At 44.5% G+C, this 15,394-nt stretch overlaps 1 protein-coding gene across 2 annotated transcripts; it reads left to right on the top strand.

Moving 5' to 3' along the window:
• Positions 1 to 16: 16 nt before the first annotated feature.
• On the top strand, positions 17 to 4,575 carry LOC133892008 (obtusifoliol 14-alpha demethylase-like). 2 transcript variants are annotated; one of them, XM_062332744.1, is made up of 3 exons: positions 17 to 127; positions 2,724 to 3,206; positions 3,337 to 4,573. In XM_062332744.1, the coding sequence occupies exons 2-3, from the start codon at positions 2,736 to 2,738 to the stop codon at positions 4,336 to 4,338; spliced, it is 1,473 nt and encodes a 490-aa protein (XP_062188728.1). In that variant the 5' UTR covers positions 17 to 127; positions 2,724 to 2,735; the 3' UTR covers positions 4,339 to 4,573. The 2 variants fall into 2 exon arrangements, with proteins under 2 accessions (XP_062188728.1, XP_062188730.1); XM_062332746.1 differs by having other exon boundaries at positions 23 to 127; positions 2,729 to 3,206; positions 3,337 to 4,575.
• The last annotated feature ends 10,819 nt before the right edge of the window (positions 4,576 to 15,394 follow it).

Below are 15,394 nucleotides of genomic sequence, written 5' to 3'. Positions count from 1 at the left end.
CATCGTCAAGTAGCTCAAACACATCTTTGCATATATGCATTCCCTCTTAGCTTCTTCCATCAGCCGGAGAAATCTGTGAACTAGTGAAGGCTGCAGCTGCTCTAACAAAACTGAATCTCTAGCTGCTGTAAGCTCGCTCTCTCTCTCTCAGCCTTTTTACCATTCTTGGAAGTTACCAAGAATTATAATTAGGAAGGTACTAAATTTCGGTACCTGATCCGAAGGTATAATTTAATGGTACATCATAGTACCACCAAGGACCGTAAAACTTTAATCATGTTATTCGGTGTATAATTTATTACCACTAACTATGTATATATAGACTGTATATATTAGCCCGCTCAATCGCACGGTGTAGCTTACTAGCAGTAAACTATAGAGATTTCTGTTTCTTCACAACTCAATATTGGACAGGAATCTGTTGTACCGGGAGAAGTTTTATGTGGTTGAGATTTTTTTTTCTTACATCTTGAGTTCAAATATGATGTAGGTTACTCTGTCTTAATACACATATTTTGAGTTTAAATATGTTGTAGGCTATTCTTCTCTTCTTTTGACAAATAATACATGTTATTTGGACATGGCACCATGCATCTATAAGAGACATCTTTTACTGCTCTTTCTGATCCAAAATATAAGTCATTTATGACATTAACATGGTCTTCAAGATGACATTATGATTAGAAATTTTATAAAAATATACTCTCTCCGATTACAAATGTATGTCGTTTTAAACTTGTACATAAGGATTAAGAAAGTAGATCAAATAACTTTGTTACCCTTCATTTATTCTGCATTAGAAAAAATAACTTATTTATTTATGAGAGTGATAGCATTTATTAAACAAACAAAAGAGAAAAAATACATAGAAGTTCGAGAATGACTTATATTTAGAGAATATTTGAGGGGACTAAAACGACCTATATTTGCAACCAGAGAGAGTATTATTTTAAATACAAATTGTATATTATAGAAGTATTTTTCAAGATGGATATAGTAACATCAACCTTATGTTCTCAACTCATGAAATTTTCTTTATATTCATGGCCACAACTAAAGTTTGACCAATATGAATCCTGAAACGATTTACATTTTGGATTGATGGTACCTCCCAAGGACGGTAAAAACACTCTTCTAAAAAATACTATGGTTTCGTGTTTTGGTAAACTTTTGTAGCTTGATAAACCGTGATATGGCTAATACCATACTATAAAATCCATACATGATCTCTTTTTTTCTTCTCTCAAAACGAAAGTCATACTTCCAAAGCTGCCTCCCGTGTTCACTCACATGCATAGATATTCTTCTCTTTTGTTGGCCTGGCTTGAATGCATGGTACGGTAAGTTGAGATCAGTACATCTTATTTAAGCTTGCATATTATTCTTGACTGTTTACCACATTGAGGCCAGCTCCAGCAGTTTCACTTTCCAGTAGCGGTACTGTTTACACCGTAGGCACTGTAGCAACACTGTAGACACTGTAGCAACACTGTAGCGGTACTGTTTACAGAGGCTGATAGCGGGATCGTTGAGAGAAAAAGAGAAGTAAAATGTAGAAAATAGGATAGTTACTAGAGGAAAAAAAATAAGAGATACTGTAATAATATTTTTGAGGATGAAAATTTAAGGTAGGTACTGAAGATTACCTGAGCTACGACTAAGAGCCCTTATCGTCCTTGCATGGTATATCGTAGCTACCATATATTAATCCATATTTGATTTAGCTACAATAATATACAATAATAAACCACTTTTAGTTTCAATTTTTTTTTCAGAAACGAAGTCGATAATGATAATGTCAGAAACGAATACGATGTCGATAATACGAGAAAAACCGGAAGTGGTGTTGTTAGGACGAAAACATACCGGTATCGATCAAGAATCAATAATTCAAATCCGAAAGCACCGAATCTCGAGCTTCATTATAGTAACTAAATTGTTTTAGGATTGCAAGGATTTTGGATATGAAAGTGGAAGGGAATGGATCCGAAGATTTCAGATAATAGCAAACCATAAAAGATGAATTGTGATATCCAACCCTGGTTGTTTTATGTGTTGCTTCGCAGGCTCATGGCGTCCAGAGTGGCATCATGTTGCGTCTTATGTGCGGCTTCGCATTGTGTGGGGATGGCCAGACGGGGCGATGTCACGTCACGTCAGGGAGGGGAGGGTGGAGGAGGAAGGGTGTTGAGGGCTCGAGGTGGTGGATCTGGGAGGTGGGATCTGGCTACCGATGAATGCAAGGAGGGAGACACTCCAACGGCGGCGGTTGTCTGCCCGTCTAGGGTTGGACTAGCCGATTGCATAGGGTCAATCGTCAGCCTACCACAGACGACTGGGCGAATAGACAACGGAACTGTGGGAATCTTGAAGCCATATTGCCAGTTGGGCCATGGGTCGTGCCCGAGTTGAGATGGACCACAGGAAGGAGAAACGGGAATTCCCGGCCGAAAATGGAAGAACTAAAAAGCGATCAGAAATGGCCTAAATCGTTTCCGTAGAGTTTTCTCGTTTCTGTTTTCGTTTTTCCTATATATCATTTCCGGCTGCCACGGTCGGAAAAGTTCAAAAACGATCTCCGAAATACTGAGAATTACCATTTTCTTTCTCATCCCTAATTATATAGTTTTCAAATGTTGTAGCATACAAACAGGCCCTAATTATGATTCATCTTTAACATTTGTCATAAATAACTTTTTAGCCACTCTAATATGTACCTGCAGCACAGTTCCGGCATGGATTTACCAAGAATCACATGGCTGCTGTGTGCTCCCTTCTTTATCGCTGTAATAGCGACCAAGATTGCAAGAAGGCAATCTGCCGGTCCGACAACCAGACGGCCACCACCTCCACCCGTGGCTCCAGGAGTCCCTCTTCTCGGTGTCCTGCCAGCGCTGCTCGTCAAGGGCCCACTGGCGCTGATCCACGACTACTACGCGAAGATGGGTAGCGTCTTCACCGTGCGCTTGTTTCACATGAAGGTTACCTTCCTGGTCGGACCAGACGTGTCGAGCCATTTCTACCAAGGGTTGGACTCGGAGATCAGCCAAGACGAGGTTTCTCAGTTCACCATCCCGACCTTCGGCCCCGGCGTCGCCTTTGACGTGGACTATGCCACTCGGCATGAGCAGTTCCGGTTCTTCGGCGATGCGATGAAGCCGGTAAAACTAAGGACCTATGTCGGCGTCATGGTCCGTGAAGTTGAGGTAAGCAAGGGTTTTTTAATTTTTAAGATTTGGTTTAAATTCGTACAATTTTTTAAGATTCGCGTGTCTTATATGTCTTCCCAGTTTCCAGCAATACAACCTTTGAAATATCATGGTACATATTTTGCAGAGTTACTTCGCGAGATGGGGACAGTCCGGTAAGGTTGATCTGAAGCACGAGCTAGAGCACCTTGTGACGCTCATCGCCAGCCGGTGCCTTTTCGGGCCGGCGGTCCGGGAGAAGATGTTCGGCGAGGTCGGGGCGCTACTCCGCGAGCTCAACGACGGCATGCGCCTCATCACCATCCTGCTTCCTCACCTACCAATCCCGGCGCACCGCCGGCGCGACGCGGCGCGCGCCAGACTGGGAGGGATATTCTTCGAGATCGTGAGGTCCCGCAAGAGCGGCCGGGTCACCGAGAACGACATGCTGCAGTGCCTGATTGACTCGAGGTATAAGGATGGCCGCGGCACGACGGAGACGGAGGTCGCCGGAATGCTCGTTTCGGCGCTCTTTGCAGGGCAGCACACGAGCTCCAGCACGGGCACCTGGACCGGCGCACGCCTTCTCACGCACACCAAGCACCTGCGGGCCGCCGTCGATGAGCAGGAGCGTATCATTGCACGACACGGTTCCTGGATCGACTACGACGTTCTCCAAGAGATGGATACCTTGCACCGCTGCATCAAGGAGACCCTCCGGCTCCACCCGCCGGCGCTGATGCTGCTCCGCCACGCGCGCCAGAGCTTCAACGTGCGCACGAGGGATGGCCGCGAGTACGAGGTCCCGAGAGGCCATGCGGTCGCGAGCCCGCTGGTGATCCACAACAGGCTGGCGCACGTCTACGAGGAACCCGACAAGTACGACCCAGACCGGTTCGGCCGCCAGAGAGCCGAGGACAGGGCGGGGGGCGCGTTCGCGTACACGGCTTTCGGCGGCGGGAGGCACGCGTGCGTCGGTGAGGCGTTCGCGTACATGCAGATCAAGGTGATATGGAGCCATTTGTTGAGGAACTTCGAGCTTGAGCTGGTGTCACCTTTCCCAGAGACGGACTGGAACGTGGTCATGCCAGGGCCCAAGGGAAAGGTAGTGGTTATCTACAAGAGGCGGCAGCTATCGACGACCGCCTAAAATTATCTTACATTGTCGTAACAGATGCTATAGTATTAATAAATTGCGGTAGTGTGATAAAGCGTGGTTTCGTGGGTGTGCTAGGGTGGTTGTGCGTCCATAGCAGTGTGTGCATGTGTCGCTATTGTAATAAAAAGGCTTTACTAACAGGACCCGACTAATGCACATGCTATAGTGGGTCGGGATGCACATCCGATTCATAAAAAAGTAGCATTAATTTCTTTGGTGTTTACTACTCTCTCCGATGACAAATATTTAAATCTTTGACTAAAATTTGATTAAACTTTTGAAAATTTGAACATCAATATCTTTAAAAAATATTTAATTTGAAAATATAAAAATCACACGTATAGATTTGTCTTAAAAAATTATTTAATAATATTATACTTTTATTAGATATGCAACTATATTCTAATAAAAAATAGTGATCAAAGTTGCACATCAAAAATCGTGAAAAATCAACAATATCATGTATTTTTTATTGGAGAGAGTAATTCGGAAGTACATCCCCATTGCTAATTAATTAGGTAGGATCACCTAATCAATCTGTCTCAATGTGCAAGAGCGCGTTCGCTTGCGGCCACGCCATTCTCTCCGGTAGTGGATTGAATCACAACATATTCAGCATTGGATCAAAACTACGTATCCAATGATATAGGCAAATCAAAATAAAAATTTGTTTCTATACTCCTTTTTTGCATTTAGAAATGATAGGTAAATCATTGTAATATCATGAGCAATTTTGAACAAAATCCAAAAGCAAGTTATAACATATATAAAAGCAAATACTTAGCGAACGCTTCTTACTCCAGTTTGTTCCATATTTTCTAATAAAATTAGTACATTTGGGGGGAGCAAATTGTGCAAAAAAATTATTGTCTATCTGCAGTGGGGAAGGGAGGGGGAAGAGAAGAAAAGAACAGGGCCGGCTAACCTGCTCGCCGGAGTTGTGGATGAGGAAGTCCTAGTCACCATCGGTGAGGATGGCAGAGGGGACGACAAAGGGAAGGGGAAGGGGAAGGGGAGGGGGCAGCGTTGTGATTCTCGCGCTTGGAGGATGCAGACGAGGGGGGTTTCTTGAGGCGGCCATGGTTCTTTACGAAGAGGTCGGTGAGGGAGGTGGGGAAGCCGGTCTGGATGGGGAGGGGCCCAGTGCGGGAGGAGCGGAGTGCGGTGCTCCGACGGTCGGTTGAGCAGTTCTTCAGTGGGTTGGGCATTAGCTGCCGCGGTCGTCGCTGGCAAGCATAGGAGGAGGCCGAACATGACGGCCGGAGCAGGGCCTGGGTTGATTGGAATTTTGGATTTTCTTTTTGTTCGGTTTGGTGCTATGGTAGATGTTGTATCTATATGTACCCTATATAGATTAAGTCTTGCGAGTACCTTTGTACTCACGCGGCTCTTTCAGGTTCTGAAGATGACGATGAGTTAGTCTTTGGTTACTTCACACCCGCCGATGTTGGTGGCGGGAATGAGTAGTGTAAACTATTGGAGTGACGGTGTTCTGGGGTGGTGCCTCAGGGCAAATGGCTTCACCCTTCTTTTGTTGTCAATAGGTTTTGTTTCCGCTATGTAGTTTCTCTAATCTTTTATTGAAAATTGTTGAAAATAATGATCCCTAAAGGCTTGTAATATAATGTTAATTACTCGCTCTTTCTTAAACTTGTTGTGATGCTATATGTTGGTAAGGTATGTATTCCGATCTTAGACATAAAATACGTGTCGGGACTACCGGGATGGTATTCTGATTAATCATGGAGGTTGTGATTATGAATAATGATCATCCTGATGATTAATTAGAATACTGTTTGGACGGTTCTTCACAGCTTGATATCAGAGCTTGGTTTAAGGAAGTAGCCTAAAACACTTAAGGTGTTGTTTAGTAAGTGTGTCAACATCACTAAGCATCCCACTAAAGTTTCGTATAGTGCCTCTCTTGCTAATATGTATGAACTTGCTATACTATACCTCTAAGTATAATGTGTTGTTGTTTGTGGTCTGTAAATTGTTTGCTTCCGTATTATGTTATTCCATAGTACGATGCCTTTGTGATTTATATTGCATCGACGCAATCGACGAAAAAGGTAAGAAGGTAAGGAACATGGTAGATGCCTGGTTTGTTTTATACGACAATGGTAAAAAAGTGAATATGTTAGCAATAACGTATGAACATCCACCATACGATGGTAGATATGGTCATTTATCCATGTGGCGATTAAATAGGATGTCCCGTAAGGCGATGGTACGGGATGTGAATACGTTGGCAACAACATATAAAATGTTGCTTGTGTGACGAGATGCAAAAGCACCCTTCACGCTACTTATTCTTTCTCGCGCGAAGGGTGATGAATGGTATTTTTTGCATATATAACTGCCTGTGATCTTGATGTTTGTTGCAGAGAGACGCGTTCGAGAAAGAAAGTGTGTAGGTAGGATCGAGCAAGCCGTCATTTCTCTATTGCTCATATGCATGCATTTCCCCCAAATATACGCTCTTATGGAATCCAAGCAAGTAATATCCGACATAGCATAGCAGCATGAGTCAGAATCTGACCTTTCGCCTCTTTCCTCATCCTACTGTGATGACGTTCATCTTAGTCTACCGTTCCTTGTCGTCTTAAATTTTATTCGTATCTCCTTGTCAAAACCTTGTTGTCACAAACTTTGGAATTAACGACGGGATGAGAACTCGTCACAATCTTGAAGATCTTCCCGAGGGTTCTAATGAGAATAACCCTTCACCTCTTCCACCACTGAGCATGATGGATGTGCTTATGCAAATTGAACAAAACCGTCAAGCTCAAACGATACTCCTCAAATCTCTTATGCGTAACACGACCCCTCAAGGAGGAGGTGGGCGAACGCTGGGATGACTTCTCGGATTTCCTTAGAACTCAGCCACCCACCTTCACGCGTGTTGAGGATCCTCTCGATGCAGACCATTGGCTTATGACTATCGAGCAGAAGCTCACTCTCCTCAGATGTGAAGACCACGAAAAGTCTCTTTGCCACCCATCAACTTCACGGTGCTGCTGGCGCATGGTGGACCAACTACCTCGCCATGCACGCCGCCAACCAACGGGTGTCTTGGGCGGAGTTCCGCTAGGCATTCCGTGATTATCATATTCCCAAGGGTATAATGGAAATCAAGAAGCGAGAGTTCCTGGATTTTCAACAATGAGGCAGATGTGTTATGGTGTACGTGCAGGTGTTCAACCACCTTGCACAATATGCGTCGAACGAGGTCAACACCGATGAGCGGAAGCAATACCGTTTTGCGAACAACCTCTCTTCTAAGATACAAGATCACTTGTCAGCTCATGAGTTCGCTGACTTCAACAAGTTGGTGAGCACCTCCCTCATTGTCGAGTTCAAGATGAAGGGCCATCAAGAGGAGAAGAAATGTAAGAGGGTTCTGTCGCCTTCCGTGGCAGGACCTCCCAACATACGCGTACGAAAAGTCAGCATCCTCCATCTCACATGTTAACTTTGGCTGCTCCACAACCAATGTGGATGGTGCGATGTCCATCTTTCTCTGCTCCACAAGGACAACCTCCAAGACCTGCCGGTTCTCAAGTGAGTGTGATAGGTGGCCGCGGCGGCCCATATTACAATTGTGGTTGTGTCGGTCACTATGCACGGGATTGCCCCTTCCCGAAGCCGGGAGCCGTGGCGACTGCTTCAAGGCCGTCACAGTCAGCTCAACCCCCTCCCCAAGTTTCCAAGATGGCGCACGTTCCCAAACATGGCCAAGTGAACTACACCACCACCGAGGAAGCTCACGAGGATGCCGATGTATTGATAGGTATATTGCTCATGAATTCTCACCCTGTAGTTGTCTTTTTGATCCTAGTGCATTCCATTTATTCATCAAGGAGGGTTATGCTTTGGGTCACCATATAGTCATCGAGACCCTGCCTTCTACTTATCATATTGATGCACCCGGGGCCAAGTTAATAACCAACCGATGTGTTCCTAAGGTCGAGATTCTTATTGAAGGAGTTGCATTCTCTGCCAATTTGGTCCTGCTTGATACTAAAGGAATGGATGTCATATTAGGGATGAATTGGCTAACCAAGTATGGAGCTCGTATTGATTATGCCCAGAGAGTCGTTTCTCTCAAGAATCCCAAGGGTGATCATGTGTCTTTTCACATTGGAAAGGGTGGTCATCATCTTTATGCTTTGACGAGTGTCGCAACTACGAGTCTTCTGGATATACCAATCATCTGTGAATTTCCAGATGTCTTACAGGAAGAATTGCCAGGAATGCCAAATGATCGAACCATAGAATTCTCTATTGATCTATTGCCCGGTACGACCCTGATTTCAAACAGGTCCTATCAGATGCCGCCGAACGAGTTAACAGAATTGAAGAAGTAAATTCAGAAATTGCTTGCGAAGGGTTTCATTCGTTCGAGCTCCTCACCTTGGGGACACCTGACGCTCTTTGTGAAGAAGAAGGGACAAACTCTTCGGATGTGTGTTGATTACTATCCATTGAATGAAGTCACTGTCAAGAACAAGTATCTGATTCCTCAAATCAATATTCTGTTTGATCAACTGACTGGTGCTCGAGTTTTTTCCAAGATTGACTTACTACTGGGATACCACCAAATAAAGGTCCAACCGGAGGATATTCCAAAGATAGCTTTCTCTACCCGTTACGGTCTTTACGAGTTTACCATCATGTCCTTCAGCCTTACCAACGCATCAGCATTCTTCATGTATTTGATGAATATGGTGTTCATGGAGGAACTGGATAAGTTTGTTGTGATTTTCATCGATGACATCCTTATATACTCCAAGGCTGAGGAAGAACATTTAAAGCACCTCCGTGTTGTTCTTGTTCAACTTCGAGATCACCATCTCTATGCCAAATTTAGCAAATGTGAGTTCTGGCTCAAAGAGGTCGCTTTTCTGGGTCATTTGTTGTCTAAAGGTGGTGTTGCAATTGACCCGAGCAAAGTACAGGATGTACTAAATTGGGTGCAGCGCAGGAATGTCACCGACATTCGGAGTTTTCTCGGACTCGTGGGTTATTACCGCCTATTTATAGAGAATTTCTCCAAAATCTCTAAACTAATGACCGAGCTATTAAAGCAAGGGAGTGTATTCAATTTTCAATTTTTGCAATAGTTTAAAATTTTGCTAGAAGTTAAATAGGAGTTGTAGATTTTGTTCAATTTGGAAGGAAATTAATTTCTAAATTTAATTTGCTACAAGTTATATCTATGTTTGATGCATTCATGCTGCAGTAGTTGCAATAGGCTTTTATGGGTGAAAAATGTTTGCAAAAAGTTCACTAGAAGGCGCTCATTTAAAAGCTCTTTGCGAAAATGGTTTAAAAGTAAAGAGAAAATCTTTTCCAAAATTCTTAACCATCTCGGGCCATTTTCCTCTCAAAATCCGGCCCAAACCCTTCCTCCCCCTCTCCCTCTCTCTTTTTCGGGCCGTTTTCCCCCATCCTCTCCCTGTTGGGCCAAAGCCCGACCGTTCCCGCGTGTGCACTGGGCCAGGACCGCCAGGCTGAACCGGCCTTCTCCCGTGTTGGGCCGCCCGAGCCGGCCTGCCCACAGCGCCTGAGTCACCACTTCCCTACCCTCTCTTGCTGTCGCATGGGCCCGGCTGGAGCCGAGCCGAGCCGCCGAACCGTGCGCTCACCCGCTGGCTCCTCTTCTTCCTCCTCCCACCCGAGCTCACTCCACCCCCAAAATCTCGCACCGCCCGTTCAAATCCGAGCCTCCCCGCACCGTTCCGCATCAATTAAAGGCTGTGGCCACGATCCCTGCCCCTTAATCACTTCGCCCCGCTCGTTTCCCCCTCCATTACCCCTCTCAAATGAGGAAACCACCGCATTCAACTCCTTTAAGGCTACCAGCCAATATCTTCAAATCCCGGCTGATGCACTTCCCCTCTCATGCTTATAAGTTGGCCATTGTCTCCATGGTGAGGTTTTGCACCAATTCAACCTGTTTCCCCCTCCTTTCCCACTCGGTTTCACCCTCAGCGCCGTCGTCTTCTTCGTTGCCGGTGAGAGCTCCACAGCCGTCTCAATTCACCGTGGAAGAGCCATCTCTAACCTTTTCCTCCCCTCCACAGCTTCGCAGGGTCATCGGAGAAGCTCCCGGCCGTAGCTCAGCGTCGCCCGACATGTGAAGCACCGCTCGCGTCGTGATCGAGCCCCGCCGTCCACCTCTCTCTATCACCGGCCTCCCTCCGCCCTTCTCCACCGACGAGAAGCCCACGGTGATGATCCTCTTGCCCTCCTCTTCATTTTTGCGCCTTGTCCCATCGTGATACATGGCCGGATACGCAATTTCATGCACTCTGGTGATGCGCCGATGACCCCACCGTCGTCGGCCGGCCACTACCCATGTCCACACCCCCGGTCCAAGCCCCCTTCGCCCTGGCCATCCAATCGAGATCCAATGGCCGAGATCACGTACCCCTTCACCATCTCATAATCGATCCATCGTAGACCCATGGATCGGCCTTCAGGCCGTGGTCCATGAGCCCATGAACCTTTTCCACATGCTTTTCAATTGGAAAATAATCCCATTTTGATTTATGATGTCATAAATAAGATTTTTAGTATAAAAACAAATCAGTTTATTCCCGGAAAACAAGTGAAATTTGCAAAAAAGCCCCTAGAACTTCAAAAGCTCGTAACTTTTTGCTCGTGACTTCGATTTGGACGATTTTCATGCTCAAATGTTTGTAGCGATGTCTAGAATATTTTTTTATAGGATTTTTTACCTAGATTTAGTATTGTTTGGTGTACTGATCTTTGTAGTTTCCCTTGTGTACTTTTTTGGTTATGTCTTTTAGGAGGTGATCAGTTCGGGAATCTGCAAGAACAAGTTTTTGAAGACTTTGAGCAACTCTCAGCTGAAGGCAAGTGCCCTTGAACATCTTGCTCCTATTTTAGGATTCATGTGTAGTTATTTATCCTTCATTGCATGCTTGTCAAAATTAGAATCTCATGTTAGGGTTACTAGCTTTTGTATGATTATTCCTTGTCGTCGTTGATAAGTCATGGTTAAAGAAGGGTAGATATACTAGTGCTGTCATACTTGGATAAATGTTAATCTTGACTAATGTTTATGCAACAAGAATCGGGTATGGTAATCTTGTAGCAACATGGTATAGGGATCCTAACTGGATGGTTGGTTTGAGGTGGTGGTGCATAGTAGGTTTGTGGTTGTTCCTCTGTGGGATTCTAAGGACCGGTTCTTGAACATGTAACCAAGCTAATCCGCACACCCACAAGGTCTATATGGGTACAGACTGGCCAACTAATTAGCCACACATCCGGTTCTGTGGGCACCAATGGACTGTTGAGTGGCGCAAGAGGGAGCTTCTGTAGTGATGAAATCGTCTGTTAGCTGTGAAACCTCAACGGGTGCCTACGGATCGGCGAGAACTTTGGAAAGGCATTGTAGTGAGACCCCGACTCCACACCTCAAAAGTGTGAAGCAACACGGGAATCATGACTCGTGGGGAAAGCTATGCAAACTCTGTAGAGTATCAAACTGATCTGATCAGCCATGCTCATGGACAAGAGTGGGCTTGGACTTCTTCTTGATTAGCTGGGATCAGGGTTTTGGTATGGATAGTCAAGTAGCTGGGTAATTGAATTACCTAGTGAGTCTTGGTTGTCGGATGGAATCCGATGAGTCATCCTTTTTGTTATAGATATATCTTCACACTTAGTAAAAAGGATGTCTGTTGTTGAAGTCATAGGTCATAGTTGTTTAGAGCAGTTAACCAGTGTCTAAAATTTCCTTGACTTAGCCCCATAGCATGTTTTCCCACACTTGCGGAGTACATTTTGTACTCACACATGTTGTCCCCTTTCTTGCATCATTCTCCTGTCCAGAAGCCGCTATGAAGCTGCATCCTCCAATGAGGACGACTTCGACCCGGAGCTCCTGTTCTAGGCTGGTGTGCCCCCAGTTGACGCTTGTGGAAGATGGAAGACCCGCTGGCGCTGAAGCTCTCTTGTTCTACTGTGTTTTATTTTAGACTCTCGGGTCCTTTTGTAATAAGTTATTAACATTACTATAATAATGGCACTGTGATGATACACTGATGATGTAACGCATGTATGAAACTTAATCCTGGCATACATGTGTTGTGCCCAGCTTCATTCCTTTAAAACTGGGTGTTATAATACTTTGAAGAAACTACTCACGACTGCTCCCGTTCTTGCTCAACCCAAAGTAGGCAAGGGTTTGACGTCTATTGCGATGCTTCCTGCATAGGCCTCAGCTATGTCCTCATGCAAGAAGGACGATTTGTCGCTTATGCCTCGCGCTAATTGAAGCGCCATGAAGAGAACTATCCAACCCATGATTTAGGACTTACAGTAGTGGTGCATACTCTGAAGATTTGGTGCCACTACCTATTAGGAAATATGTGCCGTATCTATACGGATCACAAAAGTCTTATGTATATATTCACTCAAGCTAATCTGAATATGAGACAGAGAAGATGGCTCGAATTAATCAAGGACTATGAACTAGAAGTTCATTATCATCCCGGCAAGGCCAATGTGGTCGTCGATGCACTGAGTCGAAAGGCTCGATGCAATTGGCTCATGGTCAAGCCTGGGAATGCCACACTTTGTGATGACTTTCGACGGCTTGGGCTCAAAATGGTTCCGAAGGGATTTCTTGCTAACCTGGAGATCAAGTCCACCCTCTTGGATCAAATCAAGGAAGCTCAAAAAGACGATAAGGGCATGGCCCAAATCTGAGACAAAATGAAGGAAGGCAAAGCCACATGCTTTTCTATATATGATCAAGGTATTATGTGGTTTGGGAAGAGGCTAGTGGTTCCAAAGGTTGAGGCATTGAGGAAGAAGATTCTGGACGTGACCCATGATTCATTATTGTCCATCCATCCAGGAAGTACCAAGATATAACAAGACCTCAAGACCAGATCTGGTGGACTCGCATGAAGCGAGAGATCACTTGACATGTAGCTGAGTGTGATGTCTACCAAAGGGTGAAGGCCAAACATTTCAAGCCAGTCGGTACGCTCCAGCTGTTGCCCATTCCCTCCTGGAAGTGGGAGGAGATCGAAATGGATTTCATTACCAGATTACCGAAGACCTCACAGGGATATGACTCAATTTGGTCCATTGTGGATTGGTTCACAAAATCCACTCATTTCATTCCTGTTAGGACCACGTACTCGATCAAGCAATAGGAAGAGATGTATCTCACTCGGATTGTTTGCCTTCATGGGATTCCGAAGAAGATCATCTCCAATCGAGGCACTCAGTTCACTTCTCATTTATGGAGGGGCCTTCATGAATCTATGGGGATCGAGTTCTTCCACAGCATCGCTTACCACCCTCAAACCGATGGTGAAATCAAGAGGGTGAATCAAATCTTAGAAGATATGTTGCGGTCATGTGCCCTCACGTATGGGAAGAAGAGGGAGTTTTGCTTGTCGTTTGATGAGTTCTCCTACAACAATAGCTATCATTCAAACATCAAAATGTCACCGTTATAAGCTCTCTATAGCCGAAGATGTCGAACGCCCTTAAATTGGTCTGAATCCGGCAAAAGGGCTTTCTTAGGCCCGAATTTGGTCTAAGAGGCAGAAGAACATGTTCTGGCTATTCAAAAATGCCTCCTCACGGTTCAGTCCCGACATAAGAGCTATGCGGATCGCCATCGTCGAGGCCTTGAGTTCACCAATGGAGATTTTGTGTATCTCAAGGTGTCTCCACTCAAAGGAGTTCGACGCTTTCAAGTTTGAGGCAAGCTAGCACCTTGTTATGTGGGACCATTCCAAATCATTGCTCGGCATGGAGTGATGGCCTATCAATTGGACTTACCTCCATCCCTCTCCGCCGTACATAATGTATTGCATGTCTCACAGTTGAAGAAGTACCTTCGAGTTCCAACTGAAGTCACTGAAATTGCAAGTTAAAACTTGCAACCTGATCTGACCTACTTCGAGCGACCAATCCGTATCTTGGACAAAGCGGAACGCAAGATGTGATGGTATTCCATTAAGTTTATCAAGGTTCAATGGAGTAATCACTCCGAAGATGAAGTTACGTGGGAACATGAAGACCAGCTTCGCACTGATTTTCTCGAGCTCTTCTCCAATATGTAAATGATGCTATAATCATATAGACGTCATGAAACACCTTGCCTATCGTTGAGATGTGTTCACTTTTGAGTAAAATGAAAGTTCTATCATCCCACCCATGCCACCCATGTTTTCGTAGGAATCTTATATTCCTATTGTTCTTATATATGTACACAATCACCATCCAGTCCCTGAGGAGGCCACCCTCACCTTTGTTCTCTCATGAATATAAGTAGAATTTGTTACTTTGTCATGTCAATGAACTGAGATCAGAAAGGATGGTGATACTGCCAGCACTCGCACCATATCCGCTTGTTACCTTGTATATCCTTGTTATAGGATTAGCTTATCTAGGTGAATATGGCACTAAGAAAACTAGGGTCGTGTCATCTTTTCAATGTCGTTACCATTCCATTTCTGGAACTCCTTTTTCATTACGCCCTTCCCGAACCTCACCCAAATCTCGGGACGAGATTCTTTTAAGTGGGGGAGTGTTATGACAGCCCAAAGTCTGTAAGCACGTAATTGAGCATTCATGACCATCATTAACATCATAATTGAAGTGTTGAGCATGTAATTAATTCAATTAAAGCTTACCCAAAATGGTTAAGTTGAATAATAATTGATGTCTTGTGAAGCAACTCACAATATTTCTATACGACATAGGGTTGGAAATAATTTTAGAAATTAGTCTACAATAAGTGATGAATATTAGTAATTTTTTCCAAATTTTTAGGAGTTATTTTGAAGGCATAAAAATTACAACAAGTTAGAAAAGGGTGCATGTTTGAATAATTTTATTTCAAATTTGGCTCAAGATTTTTGGGCCGAACAAGTTAAAATGGGTTGCAAAAGAATTATAATTTCACACAAAATGTGTCCCATGAATTTTGGACCACATAAAGATCTCCAAATGGATTAGAAAGGAGGGATATCTTTTTCACCTG

The sequence above is a fragment of the Phragmites australis genome, chromosome 15 (genome assembly GCF_958298935.1).
Source record: "Phragmites australis chromosome 15, lpPhrAust1.1, whole genome shotgun sequence".
Lineage (NCBI taxonomy): Eukaryota > Viridiplantae > Streptophyta > Magnoliopsida > Poales > Poaceae > Phragmites > Phragmites australis.
Note: the sequence above shows the minus strand (reverse complement) of the source record. Positions and strands in the feature narration are given on the sequence as shown.

Bases quoted from the DNA above. Each gene is read 5' to 3' on its own strand.
- LOC133892008 (XM_062332746.1), top strand. From the start codon at position 2,736: ATGGATTTACCAAGAATCACATGGCTGCTGTGTGCTCCCTTCTTTATC. The intron at 3,207-3,336 runs GTAAGCAAGGGT...CATATTTTGCAG, and splicing joins TCATGGTCCGTGAAGTTGAG to AGTTACTTCGCGAGATGGGG.